Source organism: Lipophrys pholis, assembly GCF_963383615.2.
Source record: "Lipophrys pholis genome assembly, chromosome: 8".
NCBI lineage: Eukaryota > Metazoa > Chordata > Actinopteri > Blenniiformes > Blenniidae > Lipophrys > Lipophrys pholis.
In genome coordinates, this window is record NC_137630.1 from 3,594,255 (window position 1) to 3,619,506 (window position 25,252).

At 42.9% G+C, this 25,252-nt stretch overlaps 2 protein-coding genes across 2 annotated transcripts in view; one reads left to right on the top strand and one right to left on the bottom strand.

Annotated features, from left to right (window-relative positions):
* Nucleotides 1-3,437: 3,437 nt before the first annotated feature.
* On the top strand, nucleotides 3,438-15,032 carry LOC308112945 (putative beta-lactamase-like 1). The gene is made up of 7 exons (XM_080468781.1): nucleotides 3,438-3,607; nucleotides 3,706-3,837; nucleotides 6,636-6,736; nucleotides 6,818-6,975; nucleotides 7,302-7,516; nucleotides 9,767-9,872; nucleotides 13,404-15,032. The coding sequence occupies exons 2-7, from the start codon at nucleotides 3,732-3,734 to the stop codon at nucleotides 14,380-14,382; spliced, it is 1,665 nt and encodes a 554-aa protein (XP_080324907.1). The 5' UTR covers nucleotides 3,438-3,607; nucleotides 3,706-3,731; the 3' UTR covers nucleotides 14,383-15,032.
* A 1,066-nt stretch (nucleotides 15,033-16,098) lies between these two features.
* The window catches only part of LOC308113373 (collagen alpha-1(XX) chain-like), a 70,836-nt gene continuing 61,682 nt past the window's right edge, over nucleotides 16,099-25,252 (bottom strand). The window contains exons 33-42 of the mRNA XM_080469629.1: nucleotides 22,786-22,839; nucleotides 22,627-22,680; nucleotides 22,480-22,533; nucleotides 20,614-20,685; nucleotides 20,494-20,529; nucleotides 20,328-20,394; nucleotides 19,352-19,540; nucleotides 19,185-19,262; nucleotides 18,920-19,081; nucleotides 16,099-16,846 (exon numbers count right to left, since the gene is read on the bottom strand). Of these exons, the coding sequence (XP_080325755.1) occupies nucleotides 16,818-16,846; nucleotides 18,920-19,081; nucleotides 19,185-19,262; nucleotides 19,352-19,540; nucleotides 20,328-20,394; nucleotides 20,494-20,529; nucleotides 20,614-20,685; nucleotides 22,480-22,533; nucleotides 22,627-22,680; nucleotides 22,786-22,839 (795 nt within the window). The 3' untranslated portion in view covers nucleotides 16,099-16,817. The remainder of the gene's footprint in view (nucleotides 16,847-18,919; nucleotides 19,082-19,184; nucleotides 19,263-19,351; nucleotides 19,541-20,327; nucleotides 20,395-20,493; nucleotides 20,530-20,613; nucleotides 20,686-22,479; nucleotides 22,534-22,626; nucleotides 22,681-22,785; nucleotides 22,840-25,252) is intronic.

A 25,252-nucleotide genomic window follows, 5' to 3' on the forward strand; every position in this document is an offset into this window, starting at 1 on the left:
GTTTCCTTTATCTTCTGCTTGATATCTTTCTTTGACTTTCTAAAGAGAAGTTATTAGAGCTATTGATTGGAGTGATTAACTGTAGGATGTATATTAGACAAATATACAGTATATATAAATGATATGAGCAGAAGGATGACAACAAGCAGCAGGAATGTGAAAAGCTGCTCAAGGACATTGAACTTTTTAAACTTTAATGAAAAGCTGGTTAATTATTTAATAAACATCAGGGATCTTCAGTAAAACAGTAAAATAATTGTTTGTATTAGTAGGACATTTCTGATCAGCGGCTTTTATTATTACTATATACAGTACTGTACACTGTACAATACACTAATATACACAGCATGTATGTGACAGAAAAGGTACTATTTTACAATAATGTTCTAAAGTTTAGATCTTCATATAAAATATCATGTAAAAATTACATTCTTACTGATCCAGAGAGGAAACAGGTTCCTCCTCCTCCTCCTCCTCCTCCTCCTCCTCCTCCTCCTCCTCCTCCTCCTCCTCAGCTTCAAGGTCCATCATCCAGCAATGACAGTCACTGCGTCATCAAGTACCCTCGTGTTCCAATTCTCCATTAACTCGTAAATTTGCATGTCCTTACTCCCGAGGACGCCCTGTAGTGATTACTCATGACGTAGGTGAGTACACACTGGAGCTCTAAGAACTGGAAAATGCCTCTATCTTTGAGGGTCTAATTAAAAGCCTCGGATCATGTTTGGCAATCCAACAGGGCGGCCGCAGGATGGTCTCTTCCAGCGAATCACAGGTCTCAGATCATCATTGCCTTCATCCAATCAAGGGACGAGCTGTCAACCAGCAACCAATTATCGGCGCGGATCGTCTTTTGCCGCTGCCTCCCACCTGCCGCCAGTGTTGTGCCTGAACGAGTTCAGTGAACGCTTGTTCATGAACTCGTTCATATTTTGGGTGAACGTGCACTGAACGTTCTGTATTTCTGTCTGATGACCGTCACTGTGAGCGGCGCTCATTCTGGTGTTAGTGAACGGCGCTCTCTCAGTTCAACGATGTTTAAGAGAGTTGTCAGATTTCCAAAGTTCTTTGAGGACATTTGGTCATTGGTTTTAACACAGGCACTGGGTGAGGTGGACAGGATCTTTATCCAGGAGAGGTAATTTTATCTAAATCCAAATTTTTGTCGTGTAGTGAGCATAAATTTCCAATTTACCCCATCAAAGGCCTTTTCTGCATCTAAGGAGGTGATAATGGCCTTTTGTTTATTGTGGTGGCAGTGGTCTATAAGATTAATTAATCTACGTGTATTGTTAGTGGAGTGGTCTATAAGATTAATTAATCTACATGTATTAGTGGAGTGGTCTATAAGATTAATTAATCTACGTGTATTGTTAGTAGAGTGGTCTATAAGATTAATTAATCTACATGTATTGTTAGTGGAGTGGTCTATAAGATTAATTAATCTACATGTATTAGTGGAGTGGTCTATAAGATTAATTAATCTACGTGTATTGTTAGTGGAGTGGTCTATAAGATTAATTAATCTACATGTATTAGTGGAGTGGTCTATAAGATTAATTAATCTACATGTATTAGTGCAGTGGTCTATAAGATTAATTAATCTGTGTGTATTGTTAGTGGAGTGGTCTATAAGATTAATTAATCTACGTGTATTGTTAGTGGAGTGTCGTCCTTTAATAAACCCAGTTTGATCAGGGTGTATGATGTGGGGTGTGATTTTTTCCAGTCTGCTTGCTAATGTTTTACTAATTATTTTAAGATCTACATTGATTAGTGATATCGGCCGATAGCTAGATGGTAGTGTGGGATCTTTATCTGGTTTTAGAAGAAGACTGATATTTTCACAGTTCATATGTTGGGGGAGAGTTGAAGATTCTTTAATTTCCTAAATTATTCTAAAACAAACTGGTGAGAGTAAAGACCATAATTCTTTGTAAAATTCAGTGGGGTATCCATCAGGTCCTGGAGCGTTACCATCAGCCATGTGCTGGAGAGCTTCCTGCAGTTCTTCTACTGAAATGGAAGCTTCAAGGCCTTGGATCTGTTCGTCTTTTAATTTTGGGAGGTCAACTGTGCTCAGAAAGTCTATTTCAGATTGTGAAGGGTCAATTTGTGAAGAGTAAAGTTTTTTGTAAAATTCTCTGAAGGTATTGTTTATTTCTTGAGGGTTAAAAGTGATTTTACCATTTTTACTTTTGACTGAAGGGATTGTACATTTTTCTTTATTTCGTTTTAACTGATTGGCTAAAAGTTTGATGGATTTATTACCATGTTCAAAGTTCTCCCAGTGTAGTCTCTGCAGTTGAAATTATGTTTTATGTTCAATTATTTTATTCAAATCCATTTTTAATTCCATTAATTAAATCAATAAGCGGTCTTCTTTGCAGGCAGCATGAGCTGTCTCCATGGTTTTGATTTTATCTTCCAGTTCTTTTTCCTTTATTTTTTCCCTTTTGGTCTTGTATGAGGAGTAAGAAATGATTTTGCCTCTCATGACAACTTTGGCAGTTTCCCAGAGGACACAGGGAGAGACACCAGGCAGGTCATTTGTTTCTAAAAAGATTGTCCATTGTTTTTTAAAGAATGTGAGGAAGTCTGGATCCTTGAGCAGTGATGTGTTAAATCTCCATTGTCTGATAGGAGGGTGATTGTTCTATTAGTTACTGTCATAGTGACAGGTGCATGGTCACTGATAGTAATGGGGTGTCAGATAGTTGCCGGCAAGCAGCAGTTTAACGTCCAGGAGTTACGGGGTTAATCAGGAGTCAGTGTGGCAAAATTACCCAGTGCAGAGAGAACATGTGTTTCATATTGATATATAACTAAACACCATATTTCCAGTCGTGACAACACAGACTGGAGGCTGCAGTCGTTATTTGACATCAAGGTATGTTGCATTAACGTGGAGTTTTACTGTGAAAAGTTCAGGCAAACGTGAACCAATCAGAAACAAAAGGGGCACTGAAGCCCCGCCCATCAATGACAGTGTTACTGTACTTCATCCATGACAAAAGAAAATAGACAATTGAGTTGAATGTCTGTTTTTTCGATTTTTGTCAAAAAAACTGAAAACGAAAAAAAGAGTTGAATTCTTGTTTTTTCCTTTTCTGACCCAAATCAAAGAATGAAAAAAACAACCCGTTTTTTGGTTTCTGATTGTGTGGAGTTTACCAACAAATCAAACTAACAAAAAATGTACCTCGGTCATTTTTGCAGGTAAAAGTCAAATGTGTGGATATTTCCACATGGATGTCCTCCCTCCCCCTCCTTGGTAAATGGTGATGAAGTGGTGAATATGTAATGCATGTGTGGAATTAACCCCAAAGATATGGACTGATTTGATTGCTGAGGATGAGTGCTCTTCTTACGTATTTCTGACCATGTGGCTGGATCTCCCTGCAGATTATGATGTCAGGGCGTGGTGGGAATCTACCGTCGGGATTAAGAGCATGTCCAGGAGCGAGCAGCTCCGAATGCTCAGGAGCAGTTCAGTCGGCTGCCGTGGACCTGCAGGAGCTCACACTGTGGATATCCACCATCTGAGCATGAGGAATGGCCCGAAGATGAGACAAGACGTCTGGCACGGACTCACTTTGCTCTTCTGGTGAGTTCCTCTTTCTGTTTTGTAAAGAAGACAGCATCAACTGATGGCAAATGTGAAAAGTTTCAGTGCTTCTAAAGATTCCAAACACTTTTTTCCAGATCTAACTCAACAAGCGTTGATAAAGATGAAGGTGAAATGGACGATGCTGGGCCTGGTGGTGTTCTTCCTCCTGTCTGTGGTCATGACCTGCTGCTTCATCTGGCAGTACAGGATGCCCAAGCTGCAGACAGGTAAAGTCCCTGCAGGTAACAGGGCTCCACGCTGAAGCAGCCACCGTCTGACCAGGAGCCGGTGGAGCTCAGGGCCTTCCTCTGCCTCTTTGGTGTAATTGCTCATTTGCAGGAAGAGCAGCAGGATTACACAAAGCTGGAAATAGTAGCAGTGGGATTAGCCTCCCCCAGCCTAAAACTGCAGCTGAAGAGCGAGCCGGCTGAGCTTTCTGAAACTGTGACAGCAGCTTCTGCGTTCGTGCTGCAAATTCAGTAAATCAGATGATCAGTCAATACTTTCGTCCTCACAGTACGAATCAGTATTTATAGAAGTGAGATGACTTTTTCCTATAAGCAGTATTCATAAAACACACAAATCAAAACACAGGTCGGCGATGTTCGCAGTAGAAGCAGAGCTACAGTTCCTGTAAATATCACTGCGAACAGTAAACCAGCCTTTTTAGTCTCCCTGTGATTAATCCAGACTGATGGAGGAAAGTGTTTATCATTGATCTGCTAAAGAAAGAAAAGATGGAGCAGAATCTGTTTAACTCTGCACCGTCACTCTCCATTATAACCATTAATCACAATATAAACATATCACCATATTATACCTTTGCACTAACAGCTACTGTCAAGCTTTGGACATGTGACCCAGTGATGGGGAGGATTTCTTTTATAGCAAGTCCTGCTTTAAAAAGTGTAATCAGAGGCCAAAGCTATATTAAACTTTGTCAAAATCAATATTTGTTGTCAGGTTAATGGAGATGAATGAAAGACTAACAGCAGATTACATATCAGGAATTAATTAAAACCTCCAACTAACCAGAGAAGAGTTTTTTTCTTTCCTGTTTGATCTCATCAGTTGTTAAAATAATATTTTTCAACATGACAAAGATGAAGAATTCTGCCATTATTTAATTCCACATCTTGGTGTAAGAGTTCAGTAAGAGCAACATGATTTAAAGTCTTTGAGAAGCCCTGATGTGATTAATCAGACTACATTTAGCCAATGCTGAGTAAAGTACATCCTCCTTTAATCATCATCCTCACGGTCACCTCTCAGTGTGTCACTAACAGTCAGACCTCAGTGTCTCTAATAGTCAGATCTGTGTGTGTCAGGCTGAGAATTCATTCTCATTTAGTAGAAAACCACATGTTACTTTGGTGTCTGAGTGTATCAGACTTTATTAAAATCAGATGTTTAGAAGCTCCTGTGAGGAATATGTTATCTGAAGCTGGGCCAGTCACGATAACACATTTTGCTGGACGGTAAATTGTCCCAGAAATTATTGCGATAAATGATAATATTGCCGTTTTGATACCATTTTTCCACTAATATATTAATAATGGTATAATAATGCAAGTATACCCTTTTAAAGATAAATAAACTGTTATTTCTTAAGAATATTTAAAATTGGAATTGTATTATGAAAAAAGAGATTGTAAATATCCAAAATAAAGAATCAAAACAACCTCATCTCTCCCTCTCCTCCTCAGGGGGTCTCATGCTGCGCTCAGGTGTGCCAGGTGCCCCGCCTCCCCACACAAGAGTGATTGACAGGCAGTGTTGGGAAAGTTCAGTTTCTACATGAACTAGTTCAAAGTTCAGTTCACAAATTTTAATATGAACGAGTTCAGTTCATAGTTCTAAATTCGTAGTTCCAAAAATGAACTCGTTCATAATTCTTTTTTCTCAGTGTGTTGCTGCGAGCTTTGGAGTTACGTGATGCACCTGAACGCATCACCCACGTATCAGCAGTATGAAGCTCGTTAACCCTTAAAAAGCCGAGTCGTAAACCACACAGTTCAAAGCATGTAAAAAAAAAAAAAAAAGCAGCGGCTTGTCGTCTGGAAAGTACGGTAACCATATGAAGATGAAGTATTAATGGTGGAGGCAGAGTCTGAGGTACTGCTGCTGTCTTCCATTTGTTTTTGTCGTGATGCTTCGCATTTTGATGACGTATTTGGCGGTGCGACCCTGGTGGCTCCTGTTGCCAGATTGGCTGTTTTCCCCCTCCATGTTAAGGCCCGTTTACAGTGTGCCTTACCCGGGTTTTCCCCTGGAAGGCTCAGAAATCTGGCAACTCTCTAAAACAACATTAAACTGTGAGAGCGCCGTTCAATAAAACCAGAATGAGCACCGCTCGCAGTGACGTCTTTGGTAAATGAAAAATGATCAAGCCTGGCAAACTTATCGAGCTCAATTTTAATTATCGTGCAATTAATTGATTTATTGATTATAAATTATGATTGGCCTATCTGCAGCAGTCATTAAAAGAACATTTAAGGCTTGCTAACGTCTGCTGCTGGATATAGTGTAAGTGAAGTTGAGGAACCAAAACAGGATCTCTGAAATTCATTGATCAAAACTTTACTTTGAGATAGGAAGACCCTTTGAGCCACGTTTTGGTTTTGGGTTTGTCCTTTTCTCGGTTGCTCATTGTGATTCAAAAATGTTCCACTCCATCTCACCTGCACAGGAGTCCATTGTTGACGTTGTAGGATCAGATGTTGGCTGGGTGTCTCTTTGGTTCATCTTCCCATGGAGGAGAGAGATCAGATAACCTGGATGGAAATCTCATCTTTAAAAGTTTGTAGTTTTTAGAAAAAAAAACCCTGAAGAGGATTGAGTCTGACAGACAGATTAAATGACAGACTTGATCTATCAAGTTTACCTTCTTGATTATTGAAAATCCTCTGTGTTCAAGATCAGAGTTGGTTCCAGTACATTGATGTGCAGTCAGACCTCAGTGTCACTAACAGAGATGTGGATGGCACGAGGAGGAAGATGGCTGACTTCTGCTGTTTGTTCACAGAGGAGGTGAAGACGCAGCCAGTGATGGAGATGTGTCCTCGCCTCCCGGAGCCTGTGGCCCTGAAACATCCCATCACGTCGCTGAGGGTCGCCCTGGAGAAGGTGAAGCACCCGGCTGTCCTGAACAAATCATGAAGAGCCGTGACTTACAGATTTTGGCATTAATGACGAGTCTCTTGACAGATCGATTTACTCCTGAAGACGAGCGTCCACACCACCAAGCTCCCAGCAATCTCAGCCATCGTGGTCCTAAATGATTCGGTTCTGTGGAATGGAAACTTTGGCAAAAAGAACTTCAGTGATCCATCTTCACCTACACCCAACGAGTACACAGTGTACAGGTGAGCTTTAGTGTGTGTGTGTCCGTGTGCGTGTGTGTGTGTCCGTGTGCGTCAAACAGGCCATAAAAACAACAAGAAAAGACACTTGAGCAAAAGGAAAAAGCTAATTGGTGTTTGTGTGTGTCTGCTCAGACAAATCCTGATATTAGCAGCTTTCCCGGGGAGTTAGAGGGAGAGAGATTAGGATTATACCTTCATTGTAGTAAGTGAGCATCATATATGAGCTGTGATCACTCATCGTATTAAGAATTTCAATCAGCAGCAGTGGCAACGTGAGTATTAATAAACGAGGGGACGTTTCCTCTCCTCCATCTTTGTGGCGTCAGGATCGCGAGCCTGTCGAAGATCTTTCCCACCCTGATGCTGTACAAGCTGTGGGAGAGCGGCCTGGTGGACTCGCTGGACGACCCTCTGGAGAAGTACTGGGACAACTTCACCATCAAGAACCCACTGGGTGGGGGCGGCGGGCCGGCCTCAGCCGTGACCCCCCGGGGCCGCTCACCGTCTCTCACCCTGCGCCGGATGGCCAGCCAGCTCTCCGGTAATCCAATGCCCTCTTTTACTGAAGGACCCTGAACGCACCACGTCACATCACTTTGTTCCTGTGGTGAAAATAAACAGGCGGCTCCTCAGGAAGTTATTCAGATCATAAATACAATGAACATGAGATGAAACCAGCAGCGCAACAGCTGAATGAACTTAGTTTATTACAGCTGAAACGTGTCGGCTTCATAACAAAAGAAGAGCACAGCTCATTGCTTGAAAATGAAAGTTCTGCCACAAAGAGACATGCAGGGATATTAACGACCAAATATAAAAATGCATGTAGAGCAGGTTTGTACATTCCAGATGTTCGCCGTATTGAGCCCACAGAACAACAGTCTGACTCTTTAACTGACGTTTAGATAAAAAGATAAAAAAAAACAGTGACAACCTCTGAAATGGTACAAAACACAAAAACTCAGCTTTAATTTCCTTAATCTATGTTTTCAGTGTCACTCATTAATGTTACAGCCCACACCCTGGTTAAACTAGTTCAGCGAGACTAATCCAACCTCTCAGAAAACGAGACCCAAACTCCAAACTGATTTATCCTCATCTGAGGTTTGATAATAGAAAGTTTTTGTTGAGAACAGTTTCATTCTGTTTGTGTGCATTCTTCACTTTATTCACTCAAATTCTTCTTTTCTATGAGTTCTCCAGAAAATAAATGCAAATCTAACAAATGGTAACGATAATCAAAGAGGTCAACGCTTCTTCAAAGGTCAAATATAAAACTCAGATTTCTGGACTATTTACACTTGAGCAGCTGGTGAGTTGATATGGAAGCTGATGGGTTATTTAACATGTCGTTCACATGACGACACCGTGAGACGTCTTAGCAGCAGTGAGTGAATGTAGGTCTGAAATCAACCTCATCGCATCTATTTCCTGCTGAGGACACATCCCTTCCATGACCCAGGCTTAAAAAAGACAGGAAGGAGTTATTTTTACTGTGATCTGTGTGCGGAGATCAAGCTAATCAGCTCTGGCCTCCCGCTTGAGGGATTAACACAGGAGCTTCACCTGCTGTGGTCTGTTTGAGGACAGACTGAGAAAGAGTCATCAGAGGAACGCTGACCGTGTGAATCCGGTCCTAATGTGGCTGTTTGGTTCAAACTGACTGATTGACGTCGTAAAACTGAAGACCGCAGCTCAAACATCCACCAGTGGATCAATACAGCCGCCAGCCGCTGAGTCAGCAGATTTCCATCTTGCACCTCAAGCTGATGTTTGTTGAGCTGAAAACTGCAACTTATGATGAAATCTGAATTTCACCAGTTTAATCATTGAGACTGAAACTAAAGATGATCCCAAACATGCTATGAAAGTGTGTTAAAAAGAGTCAAACTGACTGTATAAGTGAAAATAATTGATCATTTAACTTCTGTATTTCAAAATGGGAACGTGAAGTGTTTACATTCAACTGGTGAACAAACTGTCCGATGGTCCGATGACTGACATGAGTGTGAGTCGTCAGCACTCTGTGTTTGGCATCAATATCAAAGAGCTTTTGTCTCCGTCACACTAGTGAGCTGCATCCGAGACACGTGACATGCTGATGCACTCACACAACCACAGAGCTTCCACAGACTCTCTGAGCTGGTTCTGAAACCTTCGCTTCATGTTAAATCAGCGTCTTTCTGGAAAATGTGAAAATGGATCGTTCACATTGAGTTCCGTGTTTATGGCCGTCGCTCTCTGAAACTACAGGCTGCACAGATGTAGTAATCTTTTTTTGTGTGTGCAGCTAACATCATGAGACCCAGATTACAGCAGAACCATCTGGTGGAATATTGCTTGATCCATTGGAGCTCTAATGTGTGTGTGTGATACTCTGGAGCTGGACGTGTTGGTGGAGGAAGTTTCCAAACTTATCAGAGCTTTTCTGCAAATAAAAAAAAAAAAAAGAATAGACGGCAAGGCGGTGTAGGCGATGAGGGCAAAGTCAAAGTTGTGGGAAGAAAAAGAGATTCAGAAAAGAGAAAAGAGAAAAAGAAGGTACAACACAGAAATTATATTAAAAGTTGTGTGTTCAATAACAGCAGCTTCTTTACAAACATGCATGAATCCCTCCCAGTAACTCTGGACGGTTTGGTAACATCTCTGTTTTGATGATGGTTCAATATAACAACTGGACTCTTCCCTTCAGGAAGGTTCTGAAGTGTTCAAGAGCTGCAGTCAAACCGCCCGGGCTTTAACTCCAGAGTGGCTTTCCAGTTTGACTGACTGAGGCTCAATATTTTTACAGGGTTACCCAGAAGATTAAGGTCGACTAATCTTCTTTGGAGCGGAGACACACAGGAAGCCCTGGGTTTGTTACAGGATGACATTCTCGTGGCTGATCCAGGAACCAAGTAAGACTCTTTCCTCATTTCAACCCACCAAGCTCCAGCTGGGGGGGGGTTCACATGTTCTGTTTCAATTCCTGGTGATCTGAGCTCAGCAGGTAGTGAACGTTGCGATAACAATCACAATCAAAATTGCACTGAATTGTATATTTCTGTGGTAAGAAATGAAAAGAGAGTTAGAATTTAATATAAGGAGCAGTTAAAGTCTAGATCAGGGGTGTAACACCTCCAGCAACTGGCCAAGAACTGGAACTCCAGAAGATCTCAGCTGGATCTAATCTGCCCGGAGCCAGGCCCATTTACACAACATTTTCAAATGAAAATGGAAAACGTGCATCGTGTTTCAGCGTTTCACGATATCGGTGTTCGGAGCCACTGGAAATGGCACTTTTTGAAAATTGTTCACAAGGTGTAAACTTTTGAAATCGCTTTGACTCATGCTCCGTTTACACGACAACGAATTCGAGTGTATCCACAAAACTTTCTTCACTTTTGGGGGGTCCGTTTACACGACACCATTTTGCAGATGCACTGTATCTGTAAAGTTTTTAATCCGGCTCCCAAGGTGGAAAGATTCTTTCAAGCCGCTAATCCCTCCTGCAGAGACTGATGGAGGCTACAGAGCCTGTTACTGCTCATCTCTCCCTCCCTCATGCTCATCCAGTTGTAAACAAACATGGCGGCCCGTAGTGGTACGACCCGTAGTGGTACGACCCGTAGTGGTACGACCCGTAGTGGTACGACCCGTAGTGGTACGACCCGTAGTGGTACGACCCGCGTTCTATATTCTAGTTTTATCCTCCAGATCAGTAGTTTAATAGTTGAGACTCTCCCTGTTCATTACAAAATCAAGCAACAGCGCCCCCCAGTGGCCCGGCATACTAACTACATTGATGTCTCTGTGTCTGCTGCTGCAGTGGAAACACACTTCTTTTTTTTTGCGGATTAGGTGTTGTCACATGAAACGTTGTCGTGTAAACAGGGCCTCTGTCTCCATAGGAGAACATTGCTAATGTTCATGAGCACCACAGCCACAGTAAATAGTTTTCCTGCACATGCTCAGTAGATGAACTATAAGAACAATGTTTCCTCCAGAGTGTCATGAATTTGATAGTTGACAGTCACCGTAACAACAATCCAACTTGGTCGTCTGTCCATAGAAATATCTGTGTATGAAGATTGTTAATGTTTATATGTATTGTTCTCTGGGCACCACACAGTACATGATCCTATACTCAGCACTCAGCCACGGAGAGCCTGACGATGCCAAAGAGGTGTGTGTGTGTGTGTGTGTGTGTGTGTGTGTGTGTGTGTGTGTGTGTGTGTGTGTGTGTGTGTGTGTGTGTGTGTGTGTGTGTGTGTGTGTGTGTGTGTGTGTGTGTGTGTGTGTGTGTGTGTGTGGTTTGGGTGGGTGGGTGGTGCTTCAGTGCCAAAACAACCAACACCGCAAACTTGTGGCCCAACAGGAAAACAACATGATTTTCAGTGTTTCTGCAGTTTCCATGGAAATGGACAACTTTTTAAAAATGTTTCCGTGTAAACTTGAAACTTTTCTGAAACAAAAATGCAAAAACTATACATTTTCTCCTAAAACATCTCGTAAACATCATTACAGAAGTAATTAAGAAAACATCAAATTCTGCTTTTCTATAAATGTGTGTGTTTTAGTGAGAGTAGAGGACACAACACAACACTGACGTCTTCTAGCAGAGATCACTACTGGCAGAGTCGTGTCGGCATTGAACTTTCACAACATTCAAGATGTCCCAGACATGTCCCTCCATCGTGTCATAGAGCCTGAACTTACGTTTCTTTTAAGTGTTTGACCTGTAAAGAGTTTCTAAAAGAAAACCAAAATTCTATTTACATTAAAACAAAGGATGTGGTTGTGGGGAAGGAGCCGGAGCTGGTACAGGAGGTTAAGGCCCTGTTTACACGGCAACGTTTCACGTGACAACACCTAATCCGCAAAAAAAAAAAAGTGCGTTTCCACTGCAGCAGCAGACACAGAGACAACGATGTAGTTAGTATGCCGGGCCACTGGAGGGCGCTGTTGCTTGATTTTGTTATGAAACTACACAGACGTGTGCAGAGAACAAAACACTATAAACATGAAGAAAATGGAGAGAACCTGACATCCGTATGGACTGATGACACATCGGATGATAACAGGGAGAGTCTCAACTACTAAACTACTGATCTGGAGGATAAAACTAGAATATGGACCGCGGGTCGTACCACTACGGGTCGTACCACTACGGGTCGTACCACTACGGGTCGTACCACTACGGGTCGTACCACTACGGGTCGTACCACTACGGGTCGTACCACTACGGGTCGTACCACTACGGGTCGTACCACTACGGGTCGTACCACTACGGGTCGTACCACTACGGGTCGTACCACTACGGGTCGTACCACTACGGGTCGTACCACTACGGGTCGCCATGTTTGTTTACAACTGGATGAGCAGGAGGGAGGGGGAGATGAGCAGTAACAGGCTCTGTAGCCTCCATCAGTCTCTCCAGGAGGGATTTGCACCGTGAAAGAATCTTTCCACCTTGGGAGCCGGATTAAAAACTTAGGTGTCGTGTAAACGGGGCCTAAGAGGAGCCGACTGGATAAACTCTGGCGAACCTCTCTGCACAACATTGGCTCTGGAAACACCCTCCTCGCTAAAGGATGGTCTCTTCCCTACTCAGGCGTTGCCCAGGGTGAGAGGCGCCGGGCGGGCGTGGAGACGGTTGTTTACACCTGCCGTCACGGGTGGCTGCAGTTTCTACAGAAGAGTTTCAGAAAAAGAGCAGTTTGTTATCTTTGTTGTTTTTTTTTTGTCATTTTCTTGACTTTTATACCTCTGACTTCTGTCACCACTAGAATTATAGCGGGCTGTTAATCAATCAACATTTTTTTAATTAAGAGCATACATTTTCTGATCAAATTGTGATTAATCCTTTTTTTTTTCGTTTCCTTCATTTCTTTCACTTTCACTTTCTGTCATCTTGAATTTGCAGCTCATGAATGTATTGGCGATGGAAAGATAACTTATTGATGTTCAGTCTTTTGTCACATGTTGATTTTGCAATAACAATGAATTTGTGATATATTTTGATGCCCTAATTTCAACACTTTAAAATCAGTGTGTATGTTCAACACACATGATGACATCATCATATCTAGTCAAATCCAGTTTCATCATTTACTGATTGAATTTCTATTCATGTAATTGTCCAACCGTGTCTTTTATTTACAATTAATCATTAGCAGGGGTGCTGATTCCAAACTTACAATACTTTGATGTGGAAAATGATTTGCTCAGACAGTTTTTCATCGTTTATTTCGTACATTTTCAAGTCAGATGACGTAAGTTGAAGGAAAAGATTCAGCAGAGTACAGCTGCACTAATCTATTCATTCATGTGTGATTTGAACGTCATGAATCATTAGTTGTGAACACAGAAGTTACCTGTTACTACATGTGATGGATACAGAGCTGAGAACTTCTGAACGTCTGAAACAATTCTGTCTTTTTTCTCAGATGTCACTACAGCAACGTTGCCTTCTCGCTGCTGGCGAACGTGTTGTCTCAGAAGGTGGCGGGCTCGGACTTTGAGTCCTGGGTTTCCAGCAACATCCTGGGGCGGCTCAGCATGGAGGACACGGGCTTCGATCTGACTCCCGCCGTTCAGAAGCAGATGGCGGTGGGAGTGTACAGCAGCGGGCAGCCTGCGCCGCTCTACGACCTGGGCTGGTACCGGCCCGCGGGTCAGATGTACTCCACCACGGCGGACATGGCCAAACTGATGATGGCTCTTCTGGGGGTGTACGGCGGGAACTTCCTCCAGCAGGACACCCTGAACACTATGCTGGCTCCCATCATGAGATGCCACGCCGGCTACTTTGCCAACTCCACTGGCACGCCGTGGGAGGTCAATGAGCAATTCGGCTACGACGTGGTGAGGAAGGACGGTGACCTGGATGGATACGCGGCCACACTTTCGCTGGTGCCGCGGCTCAAACTGGGACTTGTGGTCCTGATGGCCGGTGTCCGGCCTGTGGACCAGGACGTGGTCAGGCAGGCCTTCCACCACCTCATCCCTGTGGTGGAGGACGCTTACAGGAACGCCCAGCGAGCCATGCGAGCGCCACCCGACCCGCTGCCATACATGGGCTTCTACACCTACAGGAACATGACCTTCTATGAGATCAAGGCGGACTCGAATGGAGTTCTGGTCATGCAGCAGTTTGGACCTCAGGTGGACGCGAGGGTGCCGTTAAAGTACAGAACTATCAGACTGGATTATCTGCAGGACAGAGTGTTCAGGGTGGTGTTCGAGAGCCCGTATCCCTGCCAGATGAAGGTGAACAGCTCCTCCGTCTTTCTGGAGGCGCAGGACCGGCAGCTCTTCAACTTCTTCCCTTTCAGTAAGAAAGGTCTTTCTCCAGGGTTTGACTCTCCGGGTCTCAACACGTACAAAGTGATGAGGATAGCGGGAAGGCCATTGTTTACTTCATAAAGACTGAATTCTACTGGATACCAGGCCAGAGGGAGAATATGGTGGAAAGCTGTTTCTGAAAACCGGTGCTGAATGTTGACTGTGTGGTCACAAGAGTCTTTCCGTTTAACTTTAAGCCTTGCATTTCTGTTCCATGACACCTCCTGTACCATGTAGTCTTAGAGGTGAGCAGGGAAGTGGCACGAGGACAATGTACACTGCTGTGTGAATGTTTGCGGTGGTGTGTTTGGCTCAGGACTGTGAAAGTGTTCAACCTTTACGTGCCTTCAGTTGACCCATAAGTCTTCAAACAAACAGGATCTTAATGAGGAAGATCAAGTGTTTTGGCCAAGAAAGACAACATGTGGAGCTCTGCAGTTGTTAATAAGCATCAAGTCCTTGTGAAGGAAAAGGAAATATAAATGTCTAATATGAGCTCAGTGTCAGGCATTACACAATAAGCATTTAAAGTTTTTAAATGTAATTATATATCAAAGTTATTCATAATAAAATGACAGAAATCAAAGTGTGGTCATTCCGGGTGTATACTGTTCGGGTATGGCATCGTTGTTTGTTTCTGTCTTTTGTCTTGCAAAAAATAAAATAAAAAGCAGGTGGGGGTGCGCTGGATACATCTCATCTTTACACCTCGACATGCCTGCAAGATCTTGGATGAGGGTCATTGCATCATTGCTGCAACTTCCACACAGTAGACAGGGGCTCTGAGTTTTAAAAAAAGACATTTAAAAAAACTTGACTGTATTTGTTTCTTGGGGGGGGGGGGCGCTGAAGCCCATTCAGCCCCCCTAGCTACATTACTGCTTCTTTTTTTTTTTTTACCGGATTAGGTGTTGTCACGTGAAACGTTGTGGCGTAAACAGTGCCTTAGGGACTCTATAGCTCTTCTGTAGTGACTCCATTACACGACAACGTTTTTCAAGTGAAAACACAAATCGTGTCCATTTACACAACAACGTTGCTTGGAGTCAATGAAAACGCAACTTATTGAAAATAGCTCCCAAAGTGCCAAAGTGGAATTCTTTTTAAATGCTCCGACTCCGTCGTCATGTAAACGGGGTAGAACGTACCTTACATACAGCCGTATACATTGTTCCTCAACATGTCAGTCCGATTCATTGACACCAACCTGGAGATCCTGCTCCCGGGACTTTTTAATTACGGACATAGAAGGGGAATCTAATCGTGTAATTAAACCAATCATCACAGAAATAGATTTGTTCTTGGATTGAAGGAGATCACATCGTCCATTATGTTATTGGGAGGTTTCGCAGGGAAATCTGGAATGGATACTCAAAGAAAGAGGAGAGAGAGAGAGAGAGAGAGAGAGAGAGAGAGAGAGAGAGAGAGAGAGAGAGAGAGAGAGAGAGAGAGAGAGAGAGAGAGAGAGAGAGAGAGAGAGAGAGAGAGAGAGGCTGGCAAACTATTTATCAGACAACTGTTCAAAAGTAGAACATTTGTTTTCAATAAATAACTCTTCAAACTTTGCAGCTCTTGTCTCTGCCACCCATGAAATGTGGCATCCTGCCTTGCAGGAGGGAAACAATTATTAGATGCTATTGGAATTAAACATAGTTAACTTAAAAAGACCAAAGGTTTGCCTTTTTGTGTTTTACTTTCAAAAGTTACTGCACTGATATTCTATATTTCAAATGACGTGAAATTAGTCCATGTCTCAGGTGATTGGGGTTATCTTGGAAAAGTAAAAACATCAGAATTCGTGAGACGACGTCAGAGATTTTATTGAACACGAAAAAGTAGAACAAACCCCCAAAATTCTCTTTCCCTCTCTCACAGTGACACACTGACCAGGCGTATTAAGAAAATGTAAACACAAACAATCAATAGGAATAGATAATATAAAATATACATGAATAACAAGATACAGTAAATACAATAAAGAATATACAATTAATTCTACATATAACAACAGAGATTCTCACAGTATCATTTATACCACGGGAGAAAACAAGCTTTAACACCATGGAGTATGCTCATTATCTTTGAGGCAGTTAAGGTTAGAAAGGCAGATGAATTACATTGAAAGGTAACACAGTTACTGAAATACAGTGCATGAATACATAAACATGGTCAGAGAAGGTTTCAGTGCGAATATGATGTATGAGACATGAGACAGCACTTTAAAGATCCCACTGGGAAAATATTTTCCTTTACGATGCCATCTAGTCTTTGAATGCTATTCTACATTGGAAAATACGTACAACTGTAAAAATTCCCCTCTCAGCCTCGTGGGGAGGGCTAAGAACTCTGTAAGAAGAGAACAGAGAGATCCTTCCTGTGTGTTTTTCCTTTTGCTGATGAAGCTTCCACGTCAGTCAGTGGCAAGTTCAACTCACCAAACCTTCAGTGGTGCTTTGAAGCTTCATCCTCAGTCTGTCACTTAGCAGTAGCTTCATGTACATCTCAGTCACTTCCAGTCAGGGCTGGTAGCCATAGTAAGGATCTTCTGGAGGAAGAGAGGCAGCACATGCACACAAATAGAGAAGTCATCACATATGACTACTATACATAGTCCTACTGTACATTCAGGCAGTGACTCTGCAAAAATCTGTCAATAGAATATATAAAATTGTAGCATAGCGTTTATTTAAAGCACCACAATGTGATCAATTACTGCAGTAAACTTAAAGGAGTCATGATCCGGACATCCCATGATTCCTTGTTAAAAAATGTATATCGATGTTGGACCTCAGTAGAAACTTGCCTGAATATCTGGAGTCTGAAAGTGGCTGAGTTGTTTTTGTTTGGGCTCTTTGTTCAAACCAGAATCCCCCAAAACGGGAGGTCTTGATTGTGTCGTCGTCAACACGGGAGGCTAATATCTTAATCCCACTTCTGTTAAGTTTATTTACAACAATAATGTTCTTGTGACTCTCCCAACCGCTCTTCGTGTCTGTGCTAGACATTTTGGACCTGAATGTTTCACTAATTTTGGATGATACCAGGCAAAGAGGTATCAAGCTTTTGGAAAAATTCCAACTGTCATAGACTCGCCTGCAGTGCCATCGGTCTTGACACTTCTGCTGCTAATGTTAGCCTCTAATGTCAGCTGCTAACGGGACTATTATATACTTTGAACCCCATGTGATTTACAAATGACCTCCGTATTTCATTTTAAAGGAGTCATCACCTGGTATTCTTATGTATTCAGTCTCCCTTAAATTGTCTTGACATCAATTCTTAAATTTTATTAGGAAAAAATGAAATGTAGAGCTCGTTCTGACCCTTTTTCATATCGCAACTTCCTCTCGCAAGGGTACATGCAAGATTTTGACTGGTATGGATGTTTGGCACACGTTGATTGTGCGAAGGAACTCTCAATCATGGTGATAGCGTAATGGTCCTTCGCTCACATGGGAAAAATGAAAAATGTAGGACGCAGTTTTAGTTGTTGAGGTACATCTCTAATGTCTAATGTCTCTAAAGTCTTCTTACTGTCACGGAAACTTCCAAATTTACCCGAGGCAAAGATAGACAAGATCCCGTTTGTACACGCAATCTCGCAAGATCTCAATTTGCACTGGAAAAACCGATGAACGGTCAGTTGTACAACATTTCAGACTGGTCTTGTGGCTTGAAGACTCTTTCTTTGAGAAAGTCTGCCTTTATTTCAGGATGAATAGATCCAATGTTGATATTTCCACTGGCGCTGCCACAAAGCCATGTTTCATATCCCAGAAACCCATGCGGCAGGTTTCTGAAGATGACATACCCAAAGTTTGATGGCTAAAAATTCTGGTTTGTTTGTAAACATATCGACTTTGAGGTGAGATCGATTTGAGGAACTGCGGGTTGGAAATGAGTGGAAATGAATGGTAATGCTCGTGTTTTCGTGTATTGATTTATTCTCTGTGCAGAAGGGAGACCTTTTATGGGAAGTATATTTTAAAGATTTCTCTGAATACGCTATAAAGGTACATACCAGTCAGAATGTTGCATCTAATCTTGAGAGAGGAAGTTGTGTTATGATAAAAGAGAAAGAGCTCTAGTTTGGATTTATTCGTAATAAATTTTAAGAATTGATTTAAAGACAATTTAAGAGAGACTGGATAAATGAGAATACTCCAGGCATCAGTTGTCCAGGCTATTTACACCCCACTTCCACTTGTAGTGCTCAGACCCTAATAATTCCTTACAATAGGGACTTTACAACGCTTGGTGTTCAAACCCTACAAACCAAGGGGTCTAGGTAAAATAGTGCAGCAATGGAAACAAGATAATAACTCGTCCAGTTTTATGTAGGGCAGCATTACAGCTGATCCCTTTCAAAGGAGTTCTCAAGCGATATTTGCTTTTTACCAATTTTGTGAGTTTGAGCACTGAACTCTTCATAGGAATAAAACTGCTGAGTCATTAAAACTCAATACAGATTAAAGAAAATTTAAGTGTACATTCTCAGAAAAAGACTTTTTATTATTTCTTTGCAGCCAGTGATGATCCGCAGACCGGTACTGGCCCGGGGGGTGGGGACTCCTGACTTAAACAATACTTGTGATAAAAAACTAAGAAGGTTACGAACCTGTTTGCTGGGAAACACTGCGGCAGCCTCCACTGCTGTCACAAACACCCGGCGGACCGATCTCGCCGGGCTGACCAGGAGGTCCAGGGATTCCTGGTGGTCCGAGCTTCCCATCTTCTCCTTTAGGACCTTGGACTCCCAGCTTGGATTCACCTGCAACACCTGATGACACAAATCCACCATAAACACATGGCACACAAACATCCGAACAATTAGCTTCACTGATCGGACACTACAAAGCATGAAATGGCTTGTGGGAGGGAACCTGCAAATCCTTTGATCCCCGGTGGTCCTTCGACGTTGGTCCCTCCTTCACCTTTGTTCCCAAATGAACCTCTTCTTCCTGAAAAGGAAGAAAAGCAGCTGCTGGATGAATGTTGACCCTGATTAGATTTTCTTGTCAACAAATCATACAGCTAAAAGAAGTCCTACCCTGTTCTCCTGGATATCCAGGCTTACCAGGCCTCCCCCTTGCCCCGACACGACCTTGGTTACCCCTTGTGCCGGGCGGGCCTTTAGGGCCTGGTATGCCTGGTTCTCCTGGGGCTCCCACTGGCTCCTCAATAGGAGCTGGCTTCCGACTTATCTCGTTGATAAGCATGTCGAGCTTTAACACTTCCTCTGGAGAAGCAAGAACATACGTTTGTGTCTTAGCACCTTTTCACACCAGCACTGCTTGGTCCTCTTCAAGCAGACCAGAGTTCACTTCCTGTGATAGTCTGCTTCAGCTCTGGAGGGTTAAAGCTCATCCTCAATCTGGTGGAGACCAAACATATGGTCCTCAGTTCACTTGCAGGTGAACTCTGGTGCAGTTCATTTACAGTGAAAAAGTTGGCAGAGCAAACACAGGAAGTGAACCATAGAGAGACACGGCGTGTTTATAATAATAACAGAATAAAAACAGTTAACAGTGTTAGGCCAAGAAAGCAAAAGGAAGCAAACAATGAAAATGTTGGGAAAATGCCTTGTGGGTAAATGGGGAGGTGCAGGCTCTTATCAGTATATGGTTGCTTGTGGTCACTCATGAGAACAATTATTAAATTATCAGTGACTAAATGGCTGTATTGTGTGTGTGTGTGTGTGTGTGTGTGTGTGACAGGGGGTGTTGGGGGCTGTTGAGTGGAATGTGTTGATCTAACTTCTGCTAACCTATAATTAAGTACTTTCTGTTGTCAAACAGAATTGTCCAGAAGTCAGTTTAGTCAGTAATTCTTTTTATTACTTTGTTTCCAAGCTTCTTTTTTAATCTGTCTGTCTGTCTCTAGAGCGCTTTCTCTCCTGACCTCAACCTCCACCATCAGGATGGTAACAGCTACACACTTTCTAAAGAAAATGTTAGTCTACATTTGGACTTTCGTCTGCGCTTTTTTTTTTTTTTTTTTTACATGTTTCCTAAGCAATGACTTACTGTGTACTAGTTGTTCACAGGCCTGTGTGACCAGCTGGTAGATTACGGCCATTGACTGAGGTTCACCCTGTGAAACATCAACAGATTCAAAGTAGATTAACAATTAAACTCACTGCTGTTGTGTGTGCAATAAGAAAAAAAAAAAGGTTTTAAAGGCATTTCTCACCTTTTCTCCTCGTTCACCTTTGTTCCCTGGCAGGCCCTGTGAAATGAAATGTATGACTGTAGAAATAGACAATGTATGTAAAGACAGAGAAAACATGAATATTTGTCCCTTCGGTCTTACTGTAGGTCCAACAGGGCCTGCAGGACCTCTTTCCCCTAAAGGCCCCGGATATCCTGGCATTCCGTGGAAACCCTGTGTGACACAAGGATCAGTAGTGAGCCAGCAGGCAGAACTGGTGGAAACAGATTCTCTCCGGAAAAACTTGTAATTTCCTTTGATTTGCAGACTGATTACAGATGTCATCACCAAAAAACAACAACAAATGAAAGTTGCAAGCAGCGTTGAACGGGTCCTCGCACACACACGCACATCCAATGTGTCGCATGTCGAGGTTTTGTGCACGTCTCCCCACTTTCTATTACCAGCAGGTGGCGCTATGCCCGATTGATGTAACCATCTTCAGGCTGTGATCAGATGTGGAGTCTCATGCAACATGTGAAATTGCAACCAGAACAGAACTGGTACACACCAGTTCCTATTTCCAGCAGGTGGCGCCATGCCCATTGGTTGTGTCTCTTGACAGTTATCAGAAGTGGACTCTCATGCTACACATATGCTAATTAGCGTGTATACTCATTTGCACGTACGCTGTTAACCTATATGCTAATTAGCGCAATGCTAACACATACACCAATTACTGCGTTTGCTAATATAAGTGTGTATGCTTATGAGGGCATTTGCTAACGCCAGCGCATATGTTAATTATTGCATAAACAAATGCTAACATGTATGCTGATTAGTGTATATGCTAATGCAAGTGAGAATGCTAATTAGCACATACGCAAATGCAAATGCATTATGCCCTATGATTGTGACTGTCATTTCACTGTGATCAGACTTGGACTCTCAAGCAACATGTGAAGTTAGAGCCAGATCCAAGCAAGTACACCCCACTTCCTGTTTCCAGTAGGTGGCGCAATGGCTGATGGTCGTAATTGTTTGGCTGTGATGAGGGCCGGACTCTGATGCAGAGTATCAAGTTTGAGGGCAATATGATCACATTCAGTGTAATTATATTGCACTTCCTGTTCCATGGCATTTTTGACCATTGCCACGCCCTCAAATGGTATTACGACTGAGAGTCAACACAAGGTTGAGATGAGGGACAGACTGATGCAATGTGTGAACTTTGATGCATATCAGACCATGTTTAGGCTATTTACATTGCACTTCCTGTTTCATGGCGTGATAAGCCATTGCCACACTCCCAAATGGCATACGAACAAAAGTAATCATGTGGTTGTGATGAGGGCCGGTCTCTGATGCAATTTGTAAAGTTTGAAGCCAATCAAGCAATGTTAAGGCCTTTTACACGTCACTTCCTGTTTTTACACAATACTAAACTGTTTTGGCCACGCCCTCAGATATTATGGTGCCATTCTGGTACGCTTTGGTCACCAAATTTTTTTTCTTCTACATTGGGCCATTTTTTGTCATGTATGATTCCTCCAAATTATAAATTCTTTTGCCTGATGACTGTGCAAAGAGTCGCAAAAAGTTATGTATGGTTAAGTTCCTCAAAAACACGTTTTCCCATAATGAAAAATGTATAAGAGTTAATAATAACAATAATAACAACAACAACAACAACAACAACAACAACAACAATAATAATAATCTTTACAATTTCAATATGGTCCTTCGACACTTTCAGTGCTCAGACCCTAATTAACAGGATTCAGCATAATTACGGTAGATTAAAATCAATATGGTCCTGAAAATGGATTCAGGGTAATATTTTGAATGAGAAGTTGAAATTAAAAACAGTGAAACATGATTTTAAATATGATGTATGGTGCTAATAACTTATCAGCAGTTTAGTGAACACCATGATGGACTGCTCAGTGTGAACTCTGCTCTCACCCATTGACTCTAGAGCCCCGTGACCCTGAACAGGATACAAGTAGTAAATAAATGGAGTCTTACTCTGGGTCCAGTAATGCCAGGTGCTCCAATGTTACCCTCCACGCCCCTAATGCCCTGAAAAACCAGATGGGGAGAGAGGAAAATACAGATCTCAGCAAAAAGCTCAAATAAATTCTTGACATCTTTTTTCTGAGGGGGTCAGTGCACCTTGGGGCCAGCGATCCCCTCCTTCCCTTTTGGACCTGGAGGTCCTGGTAAACCCTTAAAGAGAAATAATAATAATAAACAGATAGAAGGGCAAGTTTATACACAACAGCAATGCCATTTGGTGAATTCTAATTCACTTTTCTCTCTTGTTAAATTCACCTGTAGGCCAGGTCGTCCTGGATCTCCCTTTTCTCCCCTTGCACCAGGTGGACCCTGTTCAGAATATTGGACAAAAGACAATTACAATTGACAGCTGTTTACCTTCAGATCTTCCTTCATTTTTGGAAAAGGCACTCAGAGGGCTTTTCCACCGAAAAGAACCAGGTTCTAGTTCAGGGCCGGCGCTATTGCCAGTTCTAAAATGCGTAGTGCCAAAGAACCACTTATTTTTCCATTTTCAGGGAGCCAAGTGAGAGCCCCGTCATTGTGTCACTCCAAAACGCCGTACATTAGTGATGTCACCAATGTAGCGCCGGAAGTGCGCATATATGAACGAGGAGATGGACTGTATTCAGCAATTGTGTCCGGGTCACACCATCAAGTTTGGCCTGAACCTCGGATGCAGACCAAAGAGCAAGAAAACATTACGTCTCCTCGTCGCTCTATTTGTGTTTTTTAACATCCTTCTTGCTTTAGTATGGAGCCCCGGAGTGGCCATAGAGAAAAAAATAATATTAATAATGCATGGAAACAAGATAAGTCGTTTCCTCAAGTTAATAATGTGAGGGAACAAGACACTTTAACCCGTGGCCACGAGATATTAACTCGTTCCCTCAAGTTATTAACTTAAGGTAACGAAAGATGAGTCTCGTTCCTTCGCATTATATTTTTTTTACCAATGTCGCCTCCATCCCCATAATAATTGCTGTTATTGTCACATCTCCCCAGATGATGTTTCAGGTTTTCCTCATGTTGATTTCTGCGATCATTGACTCTGGTTCAGACACTAATTTGATCCACTCTCTTCTTGTCAGACGGCTCAACCTGCAGAATCATACGTTGCCAGTTCCCCTTAACATTCAGGCCATAGACGGCAGCAGCATGGGTGGGGTCACTCCTCGCACCCAGCCAGTCACCCTCAGATTCCTGGACTCACATTCAGAGAGCATCAGTTTCCATGTTTTTGACTCTCCCCTCCATGAGATTTTCTTGGGTCTCCCGTGGCTTCAACTCCACAATCCACGTGTTGACTGGGGTACAGGAGTGATAAAGGAATGGGGAGATCAGCGTCGGTCTGCCTGCCTTCCCCCCGTGACTGTTCGAACCATTAACCCTGGTTCTGAACCGGACCCTGACTTTCCAGAGTTATCTAAAATACCCCAGTGCTATCATGACATGAAGGCAGTTTTTAACAAGTCCCAAGCCAAGGCTCTTCCTCCTCACAGACCCTTTGACTGTGCTATTGACCTCTTACCTGGTACCTCTCCTCCCCGAGGAAGATTCTATTCTCTTTCAGGTCCTGAGACGCGAGCCATGCAGAACTATATAGAGGATTCACTGGCAGCCGGGATCATCAGACCGTCCTCCTAGCCAGCTGGAGCTGGATTCTTCTTCGTTGGAAAGAAAGATGGGACTCTCCGACCCTGCATTGATATCCTCTCCTACTTACTACTGCAGTGGATCAGCTACGGGGAACAAGGATTTTCACAAAGCTTGATCTAAGAAATGCCTACCACCTGGTGCAGCTCAGACAAGGGGATGAGTGGAAGACTGCTTTCAATACTCCAACCGGTCGTTATGAGAACTTGGTTATCCCCATTGGACTCACTAACACTCCCGCTGTCTTCCAAGGTTATGTTAATGATGCTCCAGGACCTCCTCAACATGAGTGTGTTCGTATACTTCGATGACATCCTCATCTTCTCCCCGTTTACCTGGACTCCTCAGGCAGAGGCCGCCTTCTCCAGACTCGAGACCTCCTTTATCTCCGCCCCAATCCTGATCACACCAGATACAAGTCACCAGTTTGTGGTCGAAATAGAAGTCTCTGACTCCAGACTAGGGGCCGTCCACTCACAACACTCAGAAATCGACAGTAAATTACACCCCTGTGCATTTCTCTCTCGTAAACTGTCTCCAGCAGAGAGGAATTACGATGTGGGATACAGAGAGTTGTTAGTCATCAAGGTGGCCCTGGAGGAATGGAGGCGCTAGAGGGGGCGTAGACCCTGTTTCTCTTCTGGACAGACCATAAGAACCTGGATTATCTACATACAGCGAAGAGACTCAACTCCAGGCAAGCGAGGTGGGCCCTGTTTTTCACTAGATTCAACTTTGCTCTTTCCTACCGGCCAGGGTCCAAGAACCTGAAGCCAGATGCCAGACTCACTCTGTCTGCTAAATCTGTGGAAGACCCCTCCTCTTATTCTGCCCTCTACCTGCTCTATAAGATCTCTATCCTGGGAGATAGAGAATACAGTTAAAGAGGCCATAAAGGTTATGTCTGTTCCATCGGAAAGTCCTACAAACCGTCTGTTTGTTCCCCCTGAGTTACGTTCCCAGGTCATTCACTGGTTGCACACCTCCCAGATGTCCTGCCATCCTGGGATCTCCGTCACCATCTCAGTCATCTCTCAACGATTCTGGTGGTCCTCAATGTAGAAAGAGGTATCGGAGTACATCGCAG

What these genes read in the sequence shown, in the direction of transcription:
- LOC308112945 (XM_080468781.1), top strand. Translation starts at nt 3,732, where the DNA reads ATGAAGGTGAAATGGACGATGCTGGGCCTGGTGGTGTTCTTCCTCCTG. An exon ending in TGAGGGTCGCCCTGGAGAAG is followed by an intron (nt 6,737 to 6,817) that starts GTGAAGCACCCG and finishes GTCTCTTGACAG; the next exon opens with ATCGATTTACTCCTGAAGAC. An exon ending in AACGAGTACACAGTGTACAG is followed by an intron (nt 6,976 to 7,301) that starts GTGAGCTTTAGT and finishes TTGTGGCGTCAG; the next exon opens with GATCGCGAGCCTGTCGAAGA.